Source organism: Epinephelus moara, chromosome 7 (genome assembly GCF_006386435.1).
Source record: "Epinephelus moara isolate mb chromosome 7, YSFRI_EMoa_1.0, whole genome shotgun sequence".
Lineage (NCBI taxonomy): Eukaryota > Metazoa > Chordata > Actinopteri > Perciformes > Serranidae > Epinephelus > Epinephelus moara.
In genome coordinates, this window is record NC_065512.1 from 29,593,367 (window position 1) to 29,620,703 (window position 27,337).

General features: G+C 40.5%; 1 protein-coding gene across 1 annotated transcript in view; it reads left to right on the forward strand.

Annotated features, from left to right (window-relative positions):
* The window catches only part of wnt6b (wingless-type MMTV integration site family, member 6b), a 32,885-nt gene extending 5,889 nt beyond the window's left edge, over window positions 1-26,996 (forward strand). The window contains exons 2-4 of the mRNA XM_050048995.1: window positions 7,958-8,178; window positions 20,797-21,101; window positions 22,481-26,996. Coding sequence (XP_049904952.1) covers window positions 7,958-8,178; window positions 20,797-21,101; window positions 22,481-22,942 — 988 coding nt within the window. The 3' untranslated portion in view covers window positions 22,943-26,996. The remainder of the gene's footprint in view (window positions 1-7,957; window positions 8,179-20,796; window positions 21,102-22,480) is intronic.
* The last annotated feature ends 341 nt before the right edge of the window (window positions 26,997-27,337 follow it).

Below are 27,337 nucleotides of genomic sequence, written 5' to 3' on the forward strand. Positions count from 1 at the left end.
AAAATGTGGGCCCCCCCCCCCCCACCCCCCACATCTAACTTGCACTATAATCCAGTTCAGTGATTCAGTGCTATATAAAATATTTCATTTTCTGTGCCCTTAGTTCAGATTTCAGTGGGTATGTTTGCTCCAAAGATGCTCTGTGCTTAGTCTATTATAATCGCCACAGTCTTGGAACATATGATGAGACATACTGGTTTTGAACTGCCTGTGGGAAGAACAAACATGTAAGAGTCTGTCCATTCTTGATTTAAAACTGTGACTTGCTGTCTCCCCTATTTTTTTCTTTAGAACAAGCCAATACTTTTCTCTGAGTCTCTTATTTCGCCAACTCTTGTTTCATCACACGTGTGTGTATCGCATCGACCCAAGTCAATTGTAATGCCTATCAGAAAGCAAAGATTTGATTGGCTGAGTAGCATCACGCAATGTTTCCATATACAATGGTTTGTGTGATGTCTTATGAAAATGCATATACAATAGCTGGTATGATAACTAACAAAGTAGGGGCCCTTGAATGATATCTACTTAACATAATGTTACGTAGGTTAGGTTTAGGCAAGGAAGTTACCTTAGGTTTGGAAAAAAAACACGGTTGGTCGTCTTTAGGTTTAGGCAAGTAAAGTTACATAGGTTAGGTTTAGGAAAAGAAACATGGTGACAACGTACCTTAAGATAACCCGAAATTCACTTGGTTTCCCACAGTCTTGAACACCAGTCTCCTGGGGGAAAGTCCTGAGTTGTTTGACCCACTCACCACCCCAACCTGCTTCCTTATGCTGACTATTGGTCTTTATTCCACTTCCTTCAACAATGTTGTCATCGCATTGGTCATGTGATCTCATTCATTCATTCATTCATTTCCTGTAGCCGCTTATCCTTTTGGGGGTCGCGAGGAGGCTGGAGTCTATCCCAGCTTACACTGGGCTTGAGGCGGGGTACACCCTAGACAGGTCACCAGACTGTCACAGGGATAAACGTGATCTCAACCTTCCCAATTAGGTGGGTTATACATGAATTACTGGCTCATGATTATGTGGGTTATATGTAAATTGGGATGCATTACTTTTTGTCGGTATACATGCGAATGGTGCATGAGAACATCCTGCATCATGTGAGTTGATTTAATGCATGCAATTGGTCTGTGACTTTCCTGGTTGCTAAACCAGGGCTATAAGTGTTTCACTGATTAAAATAGAAAGGCTCGTAGAAGTCAGTGTACTTTTCAAGCCATTAATACTTAGTTTGTCTTTACCAATGCCTGGAAATTATAAGGAAATAAATATTGCTTTTAAAAATATTTGTGCCACTCTCTGAAAGACATCACTGACAAAGGCATCAGCAGTATCTCTGATACAGTAGCTAATATGTCACAGCTACTGTTTACTCGCCATTAGTTAATAGAGCTATTCCAAGCTGAATTTGCCTTTAATCAGTTCCACGTATGATGTCTGCTTCTCCTCTCAGCCATACTTCAGATGCCCATGTGCCCAGAAAACACCAGCCTTCATACCAACACGGCATTCCAGCTCTGCTCTCCATGAGATTGATAGATATTTCTGAGCCCCACAAACATCCGTGCACCTTTCCCCGTACTTTTCATCTGAATATATCCATTCTTTGACAATTTGTATCTTTTGGCTGTCAGTGCTGTTGGGTGTGCCACTGTACCAAGCTGTTACAACAGAACAAACTTGTGAATGTTTTTCTTTTGTGAAATTGGTTTGGTGGTGTTGGTTTCCTCTCGGTCACACTTTATTGCTACTATTTAGAGTGTGTGCATTATAAGTTATGAGTGCTGAAACGTTTTATTGAGGCAAACTTCATTATTCTCAGTCTTGTTTTACATCAGCAAAAAACAACATGATCAAACATGTTTGAGAGTGATCAACGCGCTCCAGACAGCAGGGTCAGGAAAAGAGGGAAGCAATTAGTGAGGACACACAGACCCTCTCACACTGTCCTCGCAGGAATGCTGGAAAAGTGCTGGATTTGTTCACATACATTTTCCACCTTCTTCAGTTTGGATAATGGCCAAATTTTACTTGTGTTTCATTTTTATCTCCATTTCCATATCACTTTATCACTGCTTTATCTCATTCTCATCTTGCGCTGAAACCCTCCACCATCTCTGTCGATGTCCAGACACCCTCTCTTTAGCTGTCTCTCTCTGACCCTTTTTCTTTGCCTCTCTCACTCTGGCGTCTCAGACTAGCGCTTGTCGTGACTGTCTTCATCTCCAGCATACTTGAGGGATTAAGGAGGGATGAAATTCACTCATTCGTGGGCGGAGTGAAAAAAAAAGAAAGGCCCCGTACAGTACAGCACTTTATCTATGGTGCCGTGAGATCCTTAATGAAACCTGAGGTCGCTCTGAGCACCAATGTTTAATCTCTTTCTGACCCACCTCTAGGCTCAGAAAACACTGAATAAGGCATCTATTTCTAAGACACCTCAGTCTTTCCCTGCTAATATACAGCCACAATATGAAAAACAGAAACAAATGTGAAAAGCACATCACTAATACAAGCTTATTTAGAATGTTAAAGCAATTCAAGAAACCACAAGATAAAGGTTTGGAGCAGCTGTCAACCTGTCACAGATGGGAGCAGCACTGCTATCAGTGCTTTAGATTTGGGTATTTTATATTGCTTTGTCTTGTTTTATCTGGCACTGTATAACCCGCCATCTCTGTTTTGGGGCTTCATCATCATGAAAACCTATTTATGCGAGACAGTGTTTCCTTAAAGCCCTTGATAAAATCAATGACTCCAAGTTCTAGACGGTGTTCTGCACTGAGTTATCTGTTCAAGAGTTATCATAAATGACAGTGGCACTTTGCATGAAGAGGATCTGATTACTGTCTGGCTTTGTAGTTCCTTCTCCAAGTGTACACATGCTTTTATCTCTGTGCATGCCTGCACAGTAGCGAATGCGTTTGCTTGGATAAATGCGCGTGTGTGTGTGTGCCATAGATGTAAGATGTTATGCACAAACTGCATTTGTGTATATGTATGCATCCACTTGAAACACTCCATTGGGTATTAGAGCTTTAAGAGTCTTTTTCATCTTTATATGATGCGGTAGATAATATTTTTTTATCTTATCTTGTGGCTGCATAGGGCCACAGACCAGGAGACAAACATGTTCCTAGTAGGATCTGGGTCAAGCCAACAGTTGTATATCGTATACAGTACAAGATGCAAAGAATGTTACGTCAGTGCCCGATTCTGTCCTATACTGCTCCATTAAAACCAAAACAGAGTGTAGACAATACTGCATATGACATGCATGAATGACATGTTCTGCACTTAAACCTTTTCAAGCTGCCCTAAAGCAATTCTGCTTTTTGTCGCACCTTCCACACGCACTTTTTGGATTTTAGCAATATTACATGAGAGGGTGTTACGTAACCCCATTCGTGGCATGACGGTGATGTGGTCAGAACCGAGGCCTTTGCACCGAGGTCTGCAAGCGTCACTGAAGTGCTACAAATGAAGTTAAAGCACACTGTCTTGTGTAATGTTGTGATTATACAACTATTACCAACAAAGTAAAATATATAATCAAAATATATGGTGTTGAGGGGCAGTTGGCTCTCAAGGTAAAAGAAAACATTTTTAACTGTAGTCTCCATTTCCATGGAAATACATGGGGTCTGACTAATAACCGGAAAGCAATCAGTCACATCACTAGACTCCTATATGCAAGGGAACCTAGTTTACTACTCCAGCAAGTAGGTCGAACCAAAGTAACAACCTTGCAACAGATGCATTTTCTGGTCCCTGTAGAGTGCGCCAGCCAACTTGAGCTTCTAGAGATAGTGGGGTTTCCCAAACTAAATAAATACCCCAGACATAAACACAAAAGTGCTTAGCTAGCCACCTACAGATTAAGCTACTACATCTACAAACGTCAAATGTATTTTTAAGCTAGTATAGCGCCGTGTCATCGGCAAAGCTGATGGAGGATTCCAGAGGATGCCAAACATTTCTAATAATTCAAGAGCATGTTTCAAAAGTCAAAATTGATTTAAGAAAATAGGTGTAATCATTTCCAAAATTTACAACATGCTTTTAGCTAATGAAATATTCTGCTTCAATCCATATTTGATGGCGATTAGCCTTTCAAAAGCAACCTTTCAACTGCTGTCCAACTCCGGCTTGCTGCACTCCAGGGAGGCATGCACCTGTATTGATGGGGCGGTCAAGCAGCAAACAGCGCCAGAAATTAAAGTTGATTTCATAAAAAATAAGACTAACTCATGTAATTTCAATGAATCACTTAGCCTATATATGTTTATTGGAGAATTTCTGCAAATGCAGTGGTTAAGAGCAAGTTCAGATGTAATGTAAGTTAGTTATTCTATAGATGTTACTATAACAGCTACAAGAAACAGCCTATCATGAGCATTTGTTAGATAATTAGTTTATAAGATATCCTAACAACCCATTTTAGGTGGATTTTTGCTTATCAGCTTTTCAGGTCATTTGAAATAAGGAACAAAATGACCGGAATGTACTGACTTCATTCCTAGACCTCTGTAATTGATTGAGCTCCTTATCTTACAATGCAACATATCTGTTGTTTTTTTGTTCACATATCTTCTTCAACCTCACAGGGATGCACACTTTTATGTACTAATCTCCAAACAAGGGCAAGAATGCAGGCCGCTTACAGTCATCCTATTATCCAATTATTGCACCCCATTTTTGGGTATATCACCGGCAATGCGCTTTTCCACCTCAGTTCACTTCACTTTCCGATTCAGACCGCATTCCCATTCTCCTCCCATCATGCCCTGTTTCTAAACTTATACTGAAGACACTCCAGTAGGGATTATCAAATAGGCCTTGAACTAAAATTAAGGGATGATTTCATCCTACTGTGTCAGAAAGGGTCTCACCTGCAAATACTTACTTTGATATCTGTCTTAATTGTTGAAACTCACAGCAGCCTGTCGCCTAACTTTAATAAAAGTCAGCTATGCAATTAGCCTCAAATCAATTAAAGTCCTGCTATTGCTCATTTCTCTGCTCTGACCGATTGTGTGCTTCCAGTATCCCCTTGCAACTGTTGTGCAGTTGCTCGGTCTTTGGAAGGTAGTGTTGGAATTAGTTAAATTGCATGATAAAGCAGATGGCAGCATGTGAATTTATTGTGTTTATTTTTTATGACCTGTTGAGAGAATGTACAGGTAGAGAAGAAAGAGAGAAGATGCTGCTTACACAGATGTAAGACAGATCCCAGATCCATACCACATTTGCCTGAGTCCAGATCTTCTACATACCAGTACTACACAGTACTGTAGTAATCTCCAGGATTTATCCTCAGTCCCAGTGTCAAACATGGAACCTGAAGAAATTGAAAGCAAAAAAGTGTAATGTATGTATCACCGGTAGACTCACCACTCAGGGTGACACATTTAAAACAAAGGTCATGCAGATTACCATATTCATCACAAAGTGCATAAGTGCACAAAACAATAAGAATTTATAACTACTGTTGTAACTACTGTCCATTTGATCCTCTACCAGGAGAAATCTGTTTTCCCGGTTCTCTTTGCAGTACTTACTTTTGTGCGAAAAGAGATCATAAGGAATTTTTTTCATTGTCAAAGCACTCTAATTGTCTCTGTCTTTTGCTTCCAGGACACCATCCAAACTTCATCTAGTACATTCACTCGTTTTACAACTCTACACCTCCCATTGTAAAAACCAGGCTAGCTATTGTGAGCTGCTGACAGAGCTGGCTTCCCAGTGCTGCCCCTGGCACGTGCATGTGCACACGCGCACACAGGCAAACATACAGACAAACACAAATTATTTTTCTCACATCCATAAAAATCTACACATACTGTATAGGAATACACTTGCATGTATCTCTCTTTCTCTCTGTCTGTCTGTCTCTCTCACACACAAACACACACGTGCAGTCTGATTGCAGTGGGTATATAATGAGAGGTTGTTGAGAGGGAGTGTGCGTTGCTAAGTATTGTACCTGTACCTGCTAATTAACACATACAGACTGTCTGTATGATTTCATTATCTGTGTAGCTCCCACACGCACACACTTGAGGAGAACACACATATTCTCACACACATTGTACACACAGAACACCTGTATTGCAAATACAGCATTGTCTCCATAGCGATGTTGTCAATACACTCTCAATAATCATAGAAGGAATGCAGCAGTGGGTGTCCCAGGAGTGTATCTGTGTAGACAGCGCATGTATGCTTATGTGCCAATGCACTTATGATCTTTTACTATAATTTCCACATTAAACACCAGATATCAGAGCTTACACTGTAGGATTAGATACATTTACTCCCCTTAATCTTTGGACAAGTTGAATTATTGGAATGGATTACAAAGAAACCATAACTGTAATCCATGCTGCCTGCCATTATCACATGTTTAAGTCCTGGTGTGTGCAGTTTGCCTCTGGATCTTCCTTTCCATGATGTTTTTGGCTAAAAAGCTGACACCAGATTTCCTGTGAATTGTGCTTTCATTCAATCACGTGTTGACATGTTAGTCTGTCATATGAATAGCTTTTTTATAAAATAAAAATCAATGTTTTTTTTTTTTGTTTTTTTTTGTTAAACTTCCAAAACACAGAGACTGAGTATGCAAGGATGATTGTGCATACATGTGTGTGGGTGTGCAAATGTCTTGCTTGGTATCAGACCGCCAGGAGAGGGGATTGGCGAGTGTTTGTTCTGCTTCTTAAAACAAACTCTCGAGGCAGATGAATGATATCAGGCGGTGTGATTAACAGAGACAAAGCTGAATGAAAACCTATGAGGTAGTCTTTTGCTCACTCTCAGTCTTTTGCACTCCCTCTTTGTGTCATTCATACCCCTCCTGACACCTATGTCATGGTGAAACTTGAAGTTATGGAGCAATTCTGTGAGCTAAGGGCAACTGTGGAGAAGACTTGCAGAAAGCGATTGAGTAAACGAAAGCGGGGGATGTGAGAACAGGAATAAAGTGAACAGCATAGAGGGGATGAGTAGAGGACAGCTGAGGCAAGGAGAGGAGGAAAAGAATGGAAATAAAGTCATCTCATAAAGCCACTTTCCTGTTATGCCACTGAAGTGGCCACAGATGCTGGCAGTGCCTCTAAGTGCTAGAGCCAAGCCCCTCTTTCCCATTAAGAGTTAGAATAAACTATTTATCTTTATTATATACACTCATCTGTCAAAGCTATTGAGAAGGTCCAGGGTCTGCATTCATCAAATACAAAATGTATGTATATGTATTTTAATGTTTTAAATATTTAAACTACATGAGGCATGCTTGATTTACAGGTTTAAACATTCATTTTTTGTTCTCTCTTTAGTAATATAATATGTACATTTTTCATCTCAATGGGTTTAATCTGGGAATTGTTTTAGCTGCACTGATTCGAGGGATATGTGTGGTTTAAGCGGTGAAGCTCTTAACTGCTACAGAATCTCCAGAGAGGCTGTATCGTCAGGAAATCTACAGAGTCTGCCTTCTGGTTTACCAAAATCAACTTAGCATTAAGATCAACAGTAAACGGCCTGTCTGTTAAGAGACTTCCAACTGTTTCACTTCCAACTCTGTGAGGACCACACAGTTTTCTCAAGTGCAGTCCAATAGCAAAATACAGACTTGTGAATCTGACGTCAGAGCTGAGATGTCTCTGGGAAACTCGGTGCCCTGTTGTCTCCCACGTGCCTATTCAAGAAGCACATTGTCGCCGCAGCCGAGAAGTGGTGGGTAGAGTTGGCAGGCTCAGCAGCCACAGAAAAAACTTAACTTGCATTTGGTTTGTGGCTGCTGATGAGTGCGGCCACATTGTATACTGTGTGATTAAGTTAACAGGTGTTGCTCACCAAAAAGAAAATTGGGAACTATTCTATTGTTATAATGTTACTGAGATATTGTTCTCTGCTCTCATATAACATTCTTTAAATTCTTCCAGGGCGGTGGGCAGTCCGCTGGTGATGGACCCCAACAGCATTTGCAGGAAGGCAAAGCGCCTAGCGGGGAAGCAGGCTGAGCTGTGCCAAACTCAGCCAGAGATTGTCAGTGAGGTGGCCAAAGGAGCCAGGCTGGGTGTCAGGGAGTGCCAGTACCAGTTCAGGTACCGCCGGTGGAACTGCACCAGCCACAACAAGTACTTTGGCAAAATACTGCAGCAAGGTGAGTGAAAGAAGAATGTGTTTGGCTTGTTGATAACTAACTTTGTGTCTCTCTTTTTCCCCTATTATCTAGTACGGATTTCCATTCATACATACATAAAGCAATACTTTGACATTTAAGGAAATAGGCTTATTCACTTCTTGCTCAGAGTTAGATGTGAAGATCAGTGCAACTCTTTTATCTGTCTGTTCAATATGAAGCCGGCAGCAGCTTAGCTTAGTGAAGACTGGAAAGAAAGGGAGCCCTACTCCGTCCAAAGGTAACAAAAGTTGCCTACAAGCACTCTAGGGCCCTTTCACACCTACCTTGTTTGCTCCAGACTTTTGGACTTATCAGCTTGGTCCGATCCAAAATTGCAGGTGTGAAGCCTCCCACAGACAACGGTCCAAACCAAACAACCGAGCCTTGGTCCGATGAAAAGGGGCAGTCTCTGTCCAGATCAAACTGAAACATGGTTTGGTTCATTTCTGGTGTGATAACAGATTTTAGATGGATTCAACGTTTGGACCAATTACAGGAAGTTTTGGCAGGCTACCACAATGTGATAAGAGTAGTGTAGCTCCTCAGTGTGTAGTGTGTTTGTATGTTGTGTAGTGACAGAGAGAGTGATGGTGGCTGGGCTCAGAGCAGACAGGTGCTCATGAGCAGAGCAAATTGTAGTAAATGTGCAGTGTAGGTTTCAGTTTATCCATGAACAACACAGCATAACCAAATGAACTGTGGTAGCACATGGGGAGTGGAGAAGATGAATTTATAAAGAGTCAGCTGGAAAAAAAACCTCGAAAAAATTCTGACTCTTCTCAATTACTTTCCAAGAGGATGAGAGAGAGGGGATACGAGAGGACAGGAGAGCCCGTCTACAAACCGGTCAATGTTAGGGATAGGGAGACACAGCTTAAGTAGGTGATGACACCAGGGCATAGGTGTGTCATGTATGGTTCTTTAGTGCACTTGCATAATTGCAGTATGAAACCAAAACTAACCAGATTAAATGTATACAGTGTAACAAAAATGCAGACCTTGGTTCAGACTTTCAGGTGTGAAAAGGGTTGTAACATGTTATTTGTTGTATGTTTAATCTGTACAAACAAGGAAGTGTAAAAACAGCACTGTGGTTTCATGGGGTTGGCACAATGACTTCTTGAGGGTTACAGCAATATATGTAAGATCTTTCATATCAATTAGTGAGCTTTGGTGGTGCTTGTTGACAGATTTTGTTGCCTGTGGGAAGTGCTAGGCTAACCCCTGTTTATTTTTGCGAAGCCAAGTTAACTGCATCCTGGCTCTGTAGCCTTATATCCAATGGATACACATGAGAGAAGTATCAGTCTTCTCATAGTGCTCTTGGCAAAATTCCCAAAACATTGAATTCTTACTTTAACACACACACACAAAAAACCAAAACTGTCTTTTTCATATTTTCATTTATTGTTAGGTGGCAACCTCTAATGGCTGTAATAATTTGGATGGGAGCAAAAAAGATGTAGTTAAAATTAGAAAGCGATCAAGTCCATGTAGGGAGGCAGTTTGGGTGGATGGATGGGTCAAACAAACACAGGACTTTAACCCAGGAGACTGTTTTTTTAGTGCTTTGTGAAACCAAGGGCAACGTTAATTATTTTCATTTACGTACGTAACTTCAGTAAATTATGCACATATGTGACTTGAGTTTAGTATGTTTTATAAGTTAGGTAATAAACATACTTATTTTAACACAAACCATGATCTTTTTTCTCAGCCTAACCAAGCAGTTTTGGTGGATTATTATGACTGTTTTACAATGTTAACCACTTGTTTAAAACTGAGACCCTTACTATGTGTGCCCATCACTGGTACAATGGGCATACATGTCATATATTTTGGGAGTCTTTGGCAAATTACCTATGCTGTTGTTTAGGTATGAGGACATGTTGAAATTGAAACAGATCACACCAGTTATTTGGATTTTGTCAGAAACTTAAAAAGAAAAAAAGGTGCATGTGACTCATTTCTATGGATGTTTTTTACCCTTGACCTGGATGTACATAGCTGATGGAGGAGATATAAATTCCCACAATCATCTTTGTGGCTCACTCCATCAGTCCTTCCAAAAGCCTGTCAGAGGGTTTTTAAAGAACACATTAAAAATATTGTCATGTTCCATTTTTCAGCCGTGAGTACCTTAGGATCTGAACCCGTGGCCTCATGACCGCAGTTGACGGCCTTACGTCAACTTGAGGTCAGATCCCTGTCTGATGGCACTCCAACAGACAAGGGCAGCTGTTGTACTTCAGACCAGACGTATTCACACTTGACTGACTCTCCTCTTCATCAGATTGGGCACGCTTGAAATGATCGGCGAAAATTGCCCTTTTCTCTTAACATCTCTCGCAAGATCTCTTAACATCTTCCTCCAGCTCTTTGAAGTCTGTAATATAACTGATGTTGGGTCACCGCTGGGTCCTCTCCAATTACTGTGTTGGTTTTACTCTTGTATGATTATATTCATAGAGAGCTGCCCGTCTCTTCTTTGACTGCGACTACAGAGAGCCTTTATCTCTGTGTTTCATAAACAAACGGGGAATAACTGATATTAATATACGACAAAAAGTGTGTCAAGCATGTTATTAAAACCATTTTGGGTACCATTGCTGGAATATGCGCATACTGAAGTTTTGTGCTCGCCTGTCATTAACGTCTCCATTAAGTGGCACATGACATTTTAATCATATTAATTTTCCATGGCACAATATAACAGTCAGTACTGAATTGTTTCAATCTCCTGAACTGTTTACATCAAAGCTGCACAACCTTCCCATTTTCGGAAAACTTGTGATTACTTCTTGGCCTAAGTGTACATAAAAAAATGTACTTTCTAGGCAGTATAATACTGTTTGACTGTGATGCAAACTTTTGAGATCAAACATTTTCCTGTTGTTGGTCTCTGCTGAGACAAAGCCATGAAATTGACATTTTACATTATTCAAAAATATGTAAAGTAGCAGATGAATGTTTCCAAGAAATGTTTTCCTTGATCTGTGCCAGAACTTTGCACTGTAAAACAAGTCTGTTATCATTTGTAAATGGTAAATGGACTTACCACATGGCACCTTTCTATCCACTCAATGGGCTTTACACTACATGCTACATTCACCCATTCACACACACTTTCACACACTGTTTGCAAAATTTGCAAGGTGCCAATCTGCTCATCAGGAGGTAATCATTACATGCACTAGGATGGCACAGCTCTTAGTAGCAATTGTGGGTTCAGTATATTGCTCAAAGATGCTTTGACATGCGGACTAGAGGAGCCGGGTATCGAACCGCCAATCTTCCATCAACCTGCTCTGCCTCCTTAGCTGCTCAAAAAACAGTTAGTGCATATTTATTCTGTTTCAAGGAAGATGATATATGGCTGCATTTATATACCATAGTTTTTATACTCAGAAAGATAAGGTAGGATAGTGACATTTTCATTCTCAGTTTTTTGTAACTGCATGTCATTGATAAGATTTTGTTCTAAGCTACTGAACATGAATCCACTCAAAATTAAAACTCTTCATTGAGAGCATCCTCTCTCCACATGAGGTACTTTCAGTGGTGCCACCAGAAATGTGTCATAGGGGTGGCCAGAGGGGTCCACTAAAAATCTTGGGGTGGCACACCAGAGGCAAAATCCTTAACCGAATTTCAGGATTCACTTAGGAATTTGAGCATAATTTGGCCTCACACCATCAGAAAAGTTCACATAATTTTTCAATAACTCCTGGAGCTGAGCCTAACCATAGGCTTAAAAAGCATATTTGTTTTTAATCTTATCTCTTTTGACACTGCTGGAGTTGCCAGTGTCTCTGAAAGGAGAAGAAAGGCAGAGAAAAAAAGACACAAAGATAGAGTGAGGCAGAGAGGAAGAGAGGGAAAAGGGGACAAGAATCTACCAGTAGAAGACAGACTTGCAATTAATCATAAATTCCTGCCTGTCTATGAGGGAGGCCAAAGTGCTCCTCTGTTTTGAAGCCTTTGTCCTCAATTACCTGGATGTGCTCTTAATGACTGTTTGTCATGAACTAGTAGCAGTAAATGTCAAAATAAAAGTTCCTTTGTGTGTTCACTCTCTAAGTGGTGTACTTAAACTCAATGACCTCTGCTTTGATTGTATGTGATATGTCTTTCAAATTATTTTAATGACATGGGTTATTCTTTGTAGAGATATGAGACAGTCCTGGTGAAGTCTTTGCAGCTTTCACTTCATTCATGTGTGTGTCCATGGGGGTGTTGGGCACGAGCATACTGTGTGCTTTCTTGTCTGCTTTGTTTTTGATACAACTGAAATTAGAAAATATACACATAGTGGCTTTAAAGATGTAGGTCTGCCTCACTTCCTCTCAGACTATTAGTGGATTGCATGTCTTACATAGCTTTAGATTATATGTTACTCTTAATCTTCCAGCTTGCAGCCCTTTGCTGGATGTTATCCATTTTAACCATGAACCTATTTAGCAGAAACGATTCATGGTCGTTTTTGTTATTGTTCGCTAGCACATGGTAAATATTCTTTGCTTTTCAACATGGGATTATGTTGTCCATGTGCTAACTGGCTAACTAGTGTCATGATGGTTGTCTGGTTTTGCCTTTTTGAATGAAGAATCCAGACTGCTGCCGTCTGCTGGTATGGAGAGTTATTTCCTTTCATACAGGCACAGAATGTACGTGCCGCTGATTGTAACCTTTGTGGTGTGTTCAAGTGCAACTTTGTGCAACATATCCTCTTAGAATGGCTCTTTTGGTATCTCGTAAAAAATATAATACACATAGTTTATATAATATCTTACAAATTAGTGCCCCTACTGGCAAATAAGGTCACTTAACATAACATGATGTCATGTTATGTAACATAATTAGTGGAATGTGATGACATGAAGTGGCATGATGAAGTGATGTGTCCAAAGATAACTTGTGGACTTTTGTTTGGGGTTTTTTCGGGACACAGACCCCTGTCTCCAGGTTCAAAGTCCTGTGTTTGTTTGGCTTTGTTACTCTGTATACTCCTTGACCTGACATCCTACTCGGTTTCTGTCATATGGTGGAGTAAATAAGAACAGTCTGCTTTGTGACATGTTACAGGACGGCACAGCTGCTGTGTGACATGTGTCTGACTGTAAATGTTGTTAGGGGAGTAATAAGATAAGTTGAAGGTATTCTGCTCTGATGACTGACTGCACAGCCAGCATGCATGCATTTGTGTGTATTTCATTCATTCCAATGTTTTAGATGATGAACATGATAATGCATACATCAAATCTCCAGCTGTATGGCTGAAATAACACACACAGAAACATTCATGTGGCATGGTGCAAATGTCTGCAGTATTTTTGACATGATGACATTTGCATGAATCCACTTGAAGAGAGACAGTGGCTGAGAAAGACGGGTGTGGAAATGTGTGCATATAGGTGTGTGTGTGTGTGTGTGTGTGTGTGTTTGTATAATAGGGGTTTAAGTTGATTTCACAACATGACTGAAACACTGCCATTTCACACCTTCATTGTAACAAGTCTGAATGAATGAACATGTCGACACAAGGATGACAACCTATTTGTATCGGAATTGAACGGACATGAACCTTTCACGTACAAGCAGCTTCAAAACAAGGTCAAATTTCTTGTTTCTCATCATAAATTGTTATTCATTATCCTCTTTTCCTTAATCTCCTCCGTGTTTAAATAACATACAGACCCTGGAGCAGTCATGACTGACAGTGTCAGCCAGCATACAGTTATGCTGGTAATCACACAAGGGATGTTGCGGCTCTTTGAGCATCTCTATAGATTGTGCATGGTATGTGTGTGTGTGGAGTATTGTACCACTGTGGAATAAACAAGGACTCTTGCCCTAGGCTGTGCAGTGGTTGCAAGGTAATTAAACCAGTCATAAATTGTTTCAAACATTTTGTCATTAATGATTTTCACAGGTAGACACTCAGGTATAGAGACACGTTCACACAGTGGTAGAAACAGGCTGGGCAGGGTTGAAAAAAATAAATAGGGCACTGGTAGGGTAGCCTATATGGCACTTCATCATGCTTTTTCAATTTTTAGACCACCCTGAAGGCACCTTATCATGTTTTTGCCACTGAAAGGGCACCCTAGAGGGCACCTCATCAGGTTTTCTCTACTAGAAGGGCACCCTAGAGGGCACCTCATCAGGTTTTCTCTACTAGAAGGTCACCCTAGAGGGCACTTCATTGTGCTTTTTTCACTTGAAGGGCACCCTAGAGGGCACCTCATCATGTTTTCTCCACTGGAAGGACACCCTAGATGGCACCTCATCATGTTTTCTCCATTGGAAGGGCACCCTAGAGGGCACCTCATCATGTTTTCTTCACTGGTAGGGCACCGTAGAGGGCACCTCATCATGTTTTCTCCATTGGAAGGGCACCCTAGAGGGCACCTCATCATGTTTTCTCCACTGGTAGGGCACCCTAGATGGCACCTCATTGTGTTTTCTCCATTGGAAGGGCACCCTAGATGGCACCTCATCATGTTTTCTCCATTGGAAGGGCACCGTAGAGGGCACCTCATCATGTTTTCTCCAATGGAAGGGCGCCCTAGATAGCACCTCATCATGTTTTCTCCACTGGAAGATCATCCCAGAGGACACAGCCTAGAGGGTACCTCATCATATTTTCTCCACTAGAAGGGCACTCTAGAAAGCACCTCATCACATTTTCTCTAATTGAAGGCCAACCTAGAGGGCACTCATGTTTTATCTTCCCTGGGGGTAGCCCAGGGGGCACTTTTGCTGCGGTTTGTTCGAACAGGTGGAGACCAAGAGGGTTGGTCGCCCCACCCTGACCATTGCCGTTCCCGCCAAGTCCTCCAGTGGGTTTACACATTTACACTCTTACACACTTGTGTGTTGTTGTGTTGTGTTTCACTGGTATTTAAAGTAAGTGGGTAGAGCCACTGTACTTTATATTTGGCAGGAAAAGGTATTATGCTGTGATTCCCCCGAACCTGATAGTGACACCCCTCAAGGATTGATTTATGTGATGTTATATCATTTCAAGCCAAAGGCAGGCAAGCACACAGAGAGGGCCATACCTAAAATGCTGATTGGATCTAAATGAATAAAGTAATAAATCTCAGGCTGTTGTGTTTTCCAGCTAAGTGTTTTGAAATCAGTAAGAGAGGGTGCTGCAGTTTGTTGATTTCTACTCTTGCACATCATTTCTTTTGTGACCCAGTTTGTAATAATCCCACTTGTGAGCAGTTGCTCTTACCAGACATGTATTTAACAAATATGAGCAATCATGCTGGGGTGGTATGTGGTTGGGAGGTAACACCACAGCTGGTTGCCTCACAGGGAGAAGTAGAGGTTTACAGAGGTTTAAAATTTTATCCATCTCCTCTAGAACAACACACATTTTTTGGTCTGACGCCCCTATCGGCAGGATGAAATAATTTGGCTGTGCCTTCCAAAACTGCTAGAAATCACAGTTGAAAATGAAATCAGTTTTAAGATGTGAGAACACTATGGTTTAGGTTTGGTTAGGTTAAGGCACATGGTTAGCTTAAGGGAAAGATCATGGTTTGGATTAAAATAAGTACTATATTAAGATTAGGTAGACATAGTGGTTTGGGCTTAAATGACTACTTTGTTAACATTAGGGGACATTTGTTGTCATGGTTACAATAACAAACATGTGGTTGTGGTTACGGAACAAGCGTCATAATGCTTTAAAAAACATTCTTCCCAACATATTGTCCAAATGATTGCTCCCAACCGACAGACAAGGGTTAGAGCGACCTTCCACGCTGAAGTCCGACGTTATGTTGATGATTCCATCCACCCTGACCTTCTCTCTACATGGACTTTGTCACTCTATGATGACGTCACTTGACTTTCTCCTTTGCGCCCATGGTAATTTCGTTGGCTGCTAGAGGGCTTTGTCACTTCAGTGTAAAAGATGTTGTGTTGGGGCACTTGCTTAAAAGACAGATGGTGTTTTTCTTGGGAAGCCAGTCTGAAAATGCATGAACTGATGGAACATCTCTACCTGTTAAGAATCACTCCAGATATTGCAGTCTTTAGGTGTTCGGATAACAGCTGTGTCCATGTTATGTCAGCAGGTTCCCACCAATTTGAGGTCTGCTGTCATTAGAATTTCATTGGTATGGTTAGACAACTGTTACTTGTTGTACTTTTCTGTTTATTTAGCTCATAGTTTCTTCACATTTTCAGATTGGCAATGACCTAATATCACAGCATATCTAATCTGATAGTGTTGCAGTTATCCTCAGCCACAACAGATGTCGGCTCCCAGAGACTTTCTGGCAGACTAGATGCTGCAGGATGCATCCCAGTCTCCTACCGTCCTCACTGCATGCTCCAATCTTTGTGCATTTGGAAAGAGCCCCTGATTTGACCACCAGTCGCCGAAGGTGTCACCAGATCTACTTACACAGATGATCCTCAGAATTAACACCTTTCCCTTTGAGAAAACAAATGTATTTTTATTTAACTATGCTTATCTGGACTTTCAGGGGATTTTTAACTAGCTCTCACATCCCATTACCTAAAAGTCAAAGTATTAATAATATGTTCTAATTCCTGCAGAAGGGCCTTCTGGAATTAGAAGCAGACGTAGACAGGCCCAGACATCCGCCGTGGCAGAGAATTTGTTTGGAATTCATGTCTCCGAGGAAAATATGAAACAGGGTGCCTCAAATCATTAGATTTTTGATAGCCTCTTTTACACACAACAATAATCCTCTCTATTTTATCTCTCTTTTAACCCCCTGCTCTCGCTTTTTGAATTTTCTTGTACTCTCTGTTGTTTTGCGTTCTGTCTCTTTCAGTTTGTCTGCTTTTAGTTGCTTAATATTTTGCTCCAGGTTACTCATACTTTTAATAATAAACCACAATAACAAGTTCAGTATGATAATAAGGTCAAGTACATTTTTGCTTAAATTAGATGTCATCATGACATGTTTCTTATGCAGTTTTCTTCTACTAAATGCAGTGTTTCACCAGTGCATCTGAGGACATCTGGACAGGCTCCCTGCTTGTTTGGACACAGCTTGTGCTGATATCACCATATTGTATTAATATTGAGTTGTGTGCTGATGTTTCACACACGTGTCTCGAAATAGATTCAGGGAGGTTTTGGAAACGACACATCTTGATTTGAGTATGTTGCTGCTCCTGAAAATCTCAGCCATATTCTGCTGAGCAGCAGGAACACCGAGGTGTGGTCTCAACTGAGCTGCGAGGATTCTACACAACAACAGCACACATGCACAGTTGCAGAAGTGCGCCACCATGCCCATGTTAAGTAACATATTAATAAAATTAAGTGACTATTTGTCAAATGCCATAAATGCTTTAAATCTACATACATACTTTTCCCACACATACACATTGAAACACAGGCATGCAAACACAAATTTGCCTGGATTGGAGACATCTTTGGGTGTTGGAGTGTACAGCTGGTATTGATATCACGGCGTGCTGGGGTGTGCAGGTTTCGTCGCACGCCACCCATTGTGTGTGTATGTGTGTTACCATTCCTAATGAATCCCATTCACTGAATCATGCGATATGGAGTTGGCAGTGTTGACGGTGGTGACTGCACGCTCACTGCCTTCCAGCTCTTAGAAATAAAAGTCCTTCGCTTAGTCTCCGCACACACATACAATGGCTCGCTAAGTGGCTATTCTTTTTCTCCCCCTGATCTTTCAGTGTTCTGCCATTGGAATCATCACTGTCATTTCCCACTGCTTGCTTGTTTCTGGACAGAATTTACACACTCTTATTGTCAACAAATCCTTATAAGAGACCAACATTTAGCAAAACATTAGTCTGTCTTTCAGCACTATGGCACTTAGCCCCAAACCCATTTGGTCCCACTCGAGACATACAGTACATCTTTTACAGGTGTTAAATATATATCTCCATTTTTAAAAAGGTTCTGTCATATCCTATAACAGATGGGCACTGTAGTTTTAAGCAAACGTTACTCAAACTGGAGTAAAAACAGCATTTGTCAGGGATTATTTTTAGCAGTGGATGAATACACAGTCCTCTGGTGAATATTTATAGCTGCAAGAAAGTGTATACAGATAGACTTAAAATAAATACAGTGCCCATATTCATTGTAATGAGGGAACATATCACCCACTGCAATGGAGTGGTGCATCTATGTGTTTTTGATTGTTTTTGGACAAAAACTGAGCTCCATAGTGCACAGCAATAACATATATCAGGCTACATGTGAGTCGCATTGTTGGTTTTGTTTTTTTTTTCACGGGATTTGCTTACTACAGCTAAAAAATATTGTCAGTTTCATCCTTTTTTACTATTTTGTTCATAAGCAATATTTAATTTAATGTCAGTACCTAAACATAAATATTTAAAAAGATTTGAAAGGTCCAGAAGGTTTAGATTCCTCTGCAGTGGCATGTGGTCCATTAAGGGTGCTGGGGCTTCACCCCAGCCTTTGGAATTTCAATTGTTGAATACATATTTTAATGAAAAGTCATTTTTATTATTGTTATGGTATGTGTATGTGCATTAATGTAAGTTGTTATTCTGACATACTACAGAAACATTTGATGGCCAATGAAAACTTGCTGCCTACAGGCCCTACTTTTCTCTGCCTGACATCAGTATGTGTGTAACGTGTTCATATTTTCCTGGTGGCCCTTGATCGGTTGCCACAATATGCCAAATATAACTAGATCTGGGGCAAAAAAAATAAACATAAGAAATGTTGGCAGATTCTGTGATATTCCCCCCAATTCGGCAACTTTTGAATGGATTATGTCAGTAAAAATAAGCTTGGGTGGGTTGACAAAATGTTGGCTTGATTTGTTATTCAATAATTCAATGGTCTGAAAAGCATCTGTACACGCTGCAAAAGAAGATTACAAAAACGGCTAAATTACACAGAGCCCCACCTGATGAAAAAGTCACACCATGCCATCGATCGACCGTAATAAAGATCTCCCATCAAGGAAAGATTATGGTCAGGTTTTTAACAGTGGTAACAGCAAAAATGACGCTGGAAAAAGAGGACAAAGAATTCATAAGATACTTACAATGAAGCATTCTCTTATTTCAACCCAGTAGGTCTGTGAGATTCTTTCATAGCTGCAATAACTATGGATAAAGACGTGTTGAGCCGAGGGTGAGTACGATGCCGAAGCCACCGGCGAGGACAGACGATCAATTTGCAGTTGTGGTTGGACATGCCTTCAGTCAGGAGTGTTAAGCTCTGCACCCGAAATAAACCAGCAGCTGTGGTGTGTATGAGTGTGCATGAGAGAGGGAGAAATAGCCATCCTCTCAGCACCACAAATCCAATGACGCTTGAGATTGTAGTAATGGACCAGGATTGAGAGAAAGGTGCTTTTATCCTGTTCCATGTAGCCGCGATATCGACGGACTGGATGCAGAGACAGAAGCCTGGATGAGTGGACTGATGGATGGAAACTAGCTTCTTTCACTTGCGGTGTTCTCTCTTCTTCCCAGTTGTTGTCCTGTGACTGATTGAGTATAACAATGATTAACAGACATCTGACTGTTGTGTGGTGTAATGTGTTGGTATTCATCACAGACTGTTTTTAAAGATGGACAACGCATCTCCACCTCCAAAAATTAAGCAAAAATATGTCAGATATGGCTGCTGTCAAATTTGGAGCCAGAGTCTGCACAGTAATGATCAGGAAGCAGAACTGCAGTATCAATCGCCCATACGCCTGTATAACCCAATCTCAAGAAGTGTCATTAATCGCAAGTACTTCCACTGACATACACAGCTGTCAGTCATAATATTACACCCCCTTTTTATAGCATCAAATATCTAATTACAACCAAACTTATCAGAAAATGAGCACTTGAACATACAGCAGTGATAAGAACTACCTAAAATGACAGAAAACATTTTGACATGTACATGTACTTTGAGTACTTGGGTTTTTGGTACATGGAAGGGGCAGGGTTTATGACCTATGCTGCAGCCAGCCACCAGGGGGCAATCAAGTTGTTTTGGCTTCACTTTTGGGGAGCTGTCATGTCGCCAATTTTTACAAACAGTCATTGGTATTTATCATGTACATATGTCACTGTGTCAGTAAAATTGTAATGTATTGAAATGAAAAACGAGAAAGCCTGCTCATTCTACTTTCCAACACATATCCTTCAAAATGAATGCAACGTATGTTGACAACTACCTGTTTAGGTTTTTCTGCTAGCTTGGCTCTGTCCACCTTGAGAGGAGGTGGTGGGCAGATCTGTTTTCATATTTATGCTAAGCTAAGATAACTGGCCACTGAATGTAGCTTGATATTTAGCTTACAGACATAAAAACAGGTATACTCATCTAATTCTAGACAGAAAAGCAAATAAGCCTATTTCCCAAAATGTGAAGCTGTTGATAATCGTTACCTTAGTATGGGAGAGAAAGCAAGTTTCAGTCCTCTGTTTTGAGTTTTAATTGTGTGCCTTGATACATTTGGATTAGGAATTATTCCTTGACAACTATGGTGAAATCATTTTGGTGACGTGTGTAAACCAAACTTGGGGACCAATCCCTAAACCAAACCCCTCTTTTGCTTGTCCTTTGTACCACAGATATCAGGGAGACAGCGTTTGTTTATGCCATCACGGCGGCTGGTGTGACCCACGCTGTGACCCAAGCCTGCAGTATGGGAGACCTCCTGCAGTGTGGCTGCGAGGCGACCAGGAACAGAGCACCTCCAAGGCCGGCCTCATCCTCCCAATCTGGAGATGGAGTCAAGTGGGAGTGGGGGGGCTGCGGAGATGATGTAGAGTTTGGTTATGAAAAGTCGAAACAGTTTATGGACGCCAAGAGGAGAAGAGGCAAGAGCGACATCAGGACACTCATTGACCTGCACAATAATGAGGCTGGGCGGCTGGTAAGAAATAGTTTAAGAATTCAGTATGTCTGTGCAGTTTCTTTTTTCTTTTTACATCTTGAATTAGTAGTTAGAAATACATTGAACACAACTGTAATGTGTGACAAAAAATAACTGCTACTGTGCTACACCAAACCCAGGTCTGATATTTCACTACACTCTCAAAGATTTTAGCAACGAAGGTGTTGCTTGTCCTGTGGAATGTTCCATCATTCCACGAACATGCAAAAGAGAAAGACATCGCCCCCAGCCATATTTGTGTTGCAGCGTAAGCTGATATTCTAACAAGAATCAGGTTTCTGAAACACAAAAACAAGAGCGTGCCACACATTTTGTTTTCAAGCCTCCGAGGCAGGTAGCTTCTAACATTTCCACAGCCCTTGTAGAAGTTTAAAGTTCCTCTTTGTTGCCTGTATGAACGCAGAGTGAAGTATGGCCTCAACAAGTCAACCTGCTACCGAAAGAGAGGAGATAAAGTAGCGACTTTTGAGAGCAGTTAATTACGATCATTAGAAATATAGCTCGGTAAATCTTCCAGATCACATTTGCTTTCAGCTGTCAGGGATTCGTCTCCGTTTGTTACACCCACTTGCAGAATTGTTGACACATGCACAAGCAAAACACAGAGTTACAAAGTTCACTTTAGTTGGGGTCAAACGCAGGTGGAGAGGAGAGGGGAGGTTTTTGGGATGTAGTCCAATTGTAGCATTAGTGAACAAACCATTTGAACAAAAGGAGAAACACAAATGCCCAGAGGTTGAGAAATAAAGGTGCTGTGATGCGTGCAAATGTCTCTTAATGTGCATGTATGTGTGTGTACTTGTATGCATGCTTGCAAGTCTGTGTGTGTGTATGTGTGTGTGTGTGTGTGGGTGTGTGTGTGTGTGTTTCTGAGCGGGCAGGTGTGTGTGTGTGTGTGTGTGTGTGATGGGTTAATTATGTGCAGTATAAGTGAATGATCTGTTGTCAAGGCTTGTTAGATGTAGGAAGGCCAGAGGCAATATGGAGGGAGAGGGGGGTTGGGGAGTTAAATTCCTTCTGAATAGCGTCTGCTTTTATCTTACCTATCTATCAGTGTGTGTGTGTGTGTGTGTGTGTAAGAGAGAAAGAGAAAGAGAGAGATCCAGTGGCTTTGTCTGCGATATGTCATGGAAACACAATAATAAATTACCTCTTTAGAGAACCTGCCATTTGTCAAATGCAATCCTGCTTCACTTCAGGGTACACATTTTAAAATGTCCTTTGTCCCCTTTTTTCTGTCACATCAACCTTCTCTCTTTCTCCTTATTTATCAACCATTTGCCCTCCTTCACCTCTCTGCTTTCCCCTGCCTCCCCAAACCCTAAACTCACTCACCTCTCCACTTCTTCCCTTCCCAGGCGGTGAAGCTCTACATGCGGACAGAGTGCAAGTGCCACGGACTGTCGGGCTCATGCACCTTGCGCACTTGCTGGAAAAAGATGCCTCATTTCCGTGAGGTAGGCGACCGCCTGCTGGAGCGCTTCAACGGTGCTTCCAAGGTGATGGGCGGCAACGACGGCAAGACCCTGATCCCAGTTGGCCAAAATATAAAGCCACCAGATAAACAGGACCTCATCTACTCTGACGAGTCGCCCGATTTTTGCCTTGCAAATCGGAAAACTGGTTCACTGGGGACACGGGGGCGCATGTGCAACAGCACGGCCATGGACATCAGCGGCTGCGACCTGCTGTGCTGTGAGCGCGGCTACCGGGAGGAAACAGTGGTGTTAGAGGAGAACTGTCTGTGTCGTTTCCACTGGTGTTGCGTGGTCCAGTGCAAGAAGTGCTTGGTCCGAAAAGAGCTTAGTCTCTGTCACTGATGAACTGAGGTTGACAGCGGTCAATATGACTTGGCTAATAAAATATATAATTTTTTTTTGCTTTAGTTTGGCTAGTGTGAAAGAAGGACAGGGTTCGGATTTCCATGGTGATCCTTTTGTTTCTGTCTTTTCACCAGTCACATTCAGATAACGCCTCAAAGATGTTCATTTCAAATAATATTTGATCCCGTATTCTGCTGTTTGGTTCCCAGGAGTTTTGACAGATGTAAGAGGTGCTAGCCAAAGATTCAGAAGATACCAAAAGTAAATGCATCCACATGGCAGGGGGACTAAAAGAAGCAAAATAGAAAAATGTGTTTTTCTGAACTAGCTGTTTTTCTTTTTCTTGTACATGAAAAAGGACCAAAGAATGTTAAAAATGTTATTGTCCATCTCAATGAAAGAGAAGAAGCTAATGAGCTGGCTGAAAGTTCAGTCTCAGACTGACTTATTTTAAAATGCAACAGCTAAATAAATCAGTGCCTCCAGGATGTTGCAATTGTAACAGTATACGCAAATTCAGCAAATCTTTGTGCATTCTGCACAACCTTGCCATTGTGAAACCCTTTTAGCCTCCAAAGATTAATTACTGTTTTATTTGTTATTTTAAAGGACTACACCCCCCAAATTGTATATCAACTGCTCGCCCAGTGTAACATTGAATTCATTAAGTAAACTTTGTTTTTCTCGCATGCCTCTGGTAAACAAAGAATCCAAAAACTGAGGAAGTTCTTGGTGAATCAAAGTCATTGGGGTCCACATTAAACAACAGCAAAACTACATCAAAACATCCATTTAAAAACTCGGAGAAAGTGCGTGCAGTATCTAATCCAACTCTCTTTTATCCAGTTGTATGCTAAGTACTTCCCAAACAGACAGCCCTTTCGGAACAGGAAGTGAAATGTATCTGCGCTCTCCTCAAAGCCAGGCTCCACTGACAAAAACATTTATTTTATCTCACTGAATACTGGAACCACTGGTCTACTGCTGCCTTGATCATTTAGTTTGTTTGTGTTATTGTGTGACTTTGATGCTTTAAAGGGTTATTTCAGATTCACCAAAGTCAAAAAATAACACAAACCAGCTACCAGTCGAGGAAGTGGTAGACTAGCTATAGCTTCTGTTTTCAGTGAGGTAAATTTAATGTTTTTGTCAGTGGAGTCTGGTTTTGAAGAGAATATAAATATGTTTTTACTTTTTGTTCAGTTCTCTGTTGAAAAGGGCCATCACTTTCGGAAGTACTGAGCATACGGCCGGACAAATGAGACTTGGATTACACTGCACGAGATGCGTGAGAGTTCGTAAACAAATGTATCGATATAGTTCTGCTGTTGCTAAATGTGGACCCCGCTGACCTTAACTCATCAAGAACTTTCACTGTTTTTCAAATCTTTGCTCACTGGTGCCATGCGAGAGAGTTTTATTTACAAATTCAGTGAGGAAAAACAATGTACCATGAGTTGAGTAAATGATACACAAATGATCATTTAGGGGTTGAAGTATTCCTTTAAGACCTTCGGAGACATTTCTCTCAATCTACGATATGCTATAGGATCAAAGAAAGATTAGGGATCTCACTATGGCCCAATATTCTTCATGAGACATTAGTAATAATCAGTGCATCTTTACATTTTACCACCCATAATCTTTAAAAGTGTCAAAATCAATCTGTCTCTCAGTTACAGTTACTTTAGCCTACTCTGTAAGTGAATATCACACGTCAGTTACAAAAAAGATGCTGGTCTTGACTTTTCTTTCTGCTCTTGTGTCAAAAATATACATAAAAGGGAAATGATATCACATTATCAGATTTGAAGAATGCTGTCAACACCATGTTTTGCAGGTGTGGACTTGGCCTGCCAGCAAAGACTGTTATTTATATAAAGATATGATGACAAGACTACTCACTTCCATCTCTCTCAGAAGCACTTTGGATACGATGGCTGCCGTTGGCTTCCTCAATAGCTTGGCAAGAGAACACTTTTGCGGTTGTCTGTTTCTATTAAACCAAAGGAGAAACCTTTTTAAACATGACGTTGTTTGGTATCGAGAAAATGTATATAATGTATTTTGTTTATCTGTTATGATATACAGGGCTAATGTAATAATGCACTTTGGATGTTAGCTTTAGTTTGATACTGTATTTGCATATGTGTGTGTGTGTGTGTGTGTGTGTGTGTGCGCGTGTGTGTGTGTGAGTGTGTGTGAAAGTGTTGAGTATGTGTTTGTGCAGGTTGGCCAGTTATCACCGTATCCTTCAGTTGACAGTACCCTCTATATATCTCTGGTTGCTGTCTGACGCTAAACTGCATCATGTTGGTTATTAAAAGCACACTGCTCTTTGACTCTCTGTCTCTGTGTGAGGCAGACAAGATCTTTCATTTGTTTCGTTTCCAGAGGAAGTATTTTTCCCATAAACCTGTCATGTCATCTCATTTACACTTACGTTTTATTACCAGACAATGTACAGTAAGTATACTGAACTATAATAATACATTGCCTCCACTTGTTCTGTTAGGCTGTTTGTCTCTGAGTGTAGGATCTTATCCTACCCTTAAGGATTCAGTATCGTCTTGTTTTGATCTCACTGTTGGTGATGTTTGTGTTTCAGGAAGCTATCATGATTCAGATCTGGCTGTTACATACAATACCTGCTTTATGGCAGCATTTTTTTGCAGGGCCCAAATCCAATGACCACCTTGATTAATGACAAGTTATAGGATGGCTATGTTGTGGGCAATTTCTCCCAAGCCCTTTATATAATCACTGTGTGTGCAACTTTATTTGGTAACATTTCATCTAGACCGGTATGATTTTAATTCCAAAGTGAAATATCCGCCATTCAAAGAACACTGGTATGCATATATATATATATATTTAGTAGACTTTAGTCAGATTGTTTTTTAATATTCATTAAAAGCATTTTAGAAAGAAATCACTCACCCATTTTAAGCCTAAATCCATTTGTATGACCCAGTATACAGCAATCAAACAACTGAGATTATTTCATGTATTTAATAGTAGAATGACATAAATAACAACAACAAAACCTCACACACACACTGATTATGAAAGGAACATATCTTATCTGGCACAACAGTAAATATATGTACATGGTAATCATGATGCTTTTCACTTAGTTATTATTGCCGTAACTTTGATTGTGTTAATATAAGGCATCACGATGGTGGTAATTATCACAAATAATAGAACTACAGTAGTCGCATATTATGATGTTTGTATGATGTTTTGGGCTGATGTTACAATTTATAGCTATAACTTCGGTAATTCTCCATTAAAGGTCCAGTGTGTAGTGTTTAGGAGAAGCAGAAATTGAATGTAGTATTTATAACTATTTTTTAATTAGTTTATAATCACCCAAAGCTGTCTTTTTGTTACCTTAGAATGAGCTGTTTATATCTACATACAGAGCGGGTCCTCTTCTACACTAGACCAAAACAGGCAAACCAAACACTGGCTGTAGATAATGCCATTCTCGTTTTCTCTATGGCCACTATAGTTCTCCTCAGTTCAGTTGATTATAATATGCAACCTCACCACTAGATGGCACTAAATCCTACACACTAGACCTTTAATGGGAATATGTGAGTGACTCGCCAAAGTCACAATGCTGTCTGCTTTTGCGTATGTTTTTATCTGACCTGTGGAGTGACCATTTCAATATCTGCATCATGTTACATTAAGCACATTCCAAATAATTTTGGACAACATCTTAATCAGGTTTGGTGGAAAACAACAGAATGTAGCAGTAAAAGAGCAGCAGGGAGGACTACACATATATACACGTTTTACCAGAATGGAAATAGTTACAGCTATGCAAATCATCTTTGGCCAACAAGGTTCTGTTTGTGTCAAACTTACCACTGATTTGTCATCTATTTAAAGATATTCTGTCATGTTTGCTTCACCTTTCATTATGCTCTGCATTTTTGTATCCTTCAGAAGTCATTTCATATCTGGCTATGTTGAATTTTCATTTAGCATAAAACTACCGTGTGTGACTCACATTCGAAACACTATTCAAATAAAAAAGTAAAACATTAATATTTTTATTTAATCTCATTCTTTCCATGTGTCGGCTCAGATTTACATAACAATAGCTGATGAGACGGTCCTATTGATAATGTAATAATAATGAATTTCACAGTGTATTTGGACTAATTTATTGTTTAAACCATGTTGACATATGCAGGTGCACATAAAATTAACTGGTTGTACGAATCAAGATCCTCATGCAAGAAAGACAGGACAAATAAATTTCTCATATAGCATATTTTATCTCATCTCTTTTTTGTGTATGTATAATTGTCAGTTTGAACTTTATACTTTATACAGGCACAGGGTCGAGTTAGCCTTTTACTTAAAAGATGATTT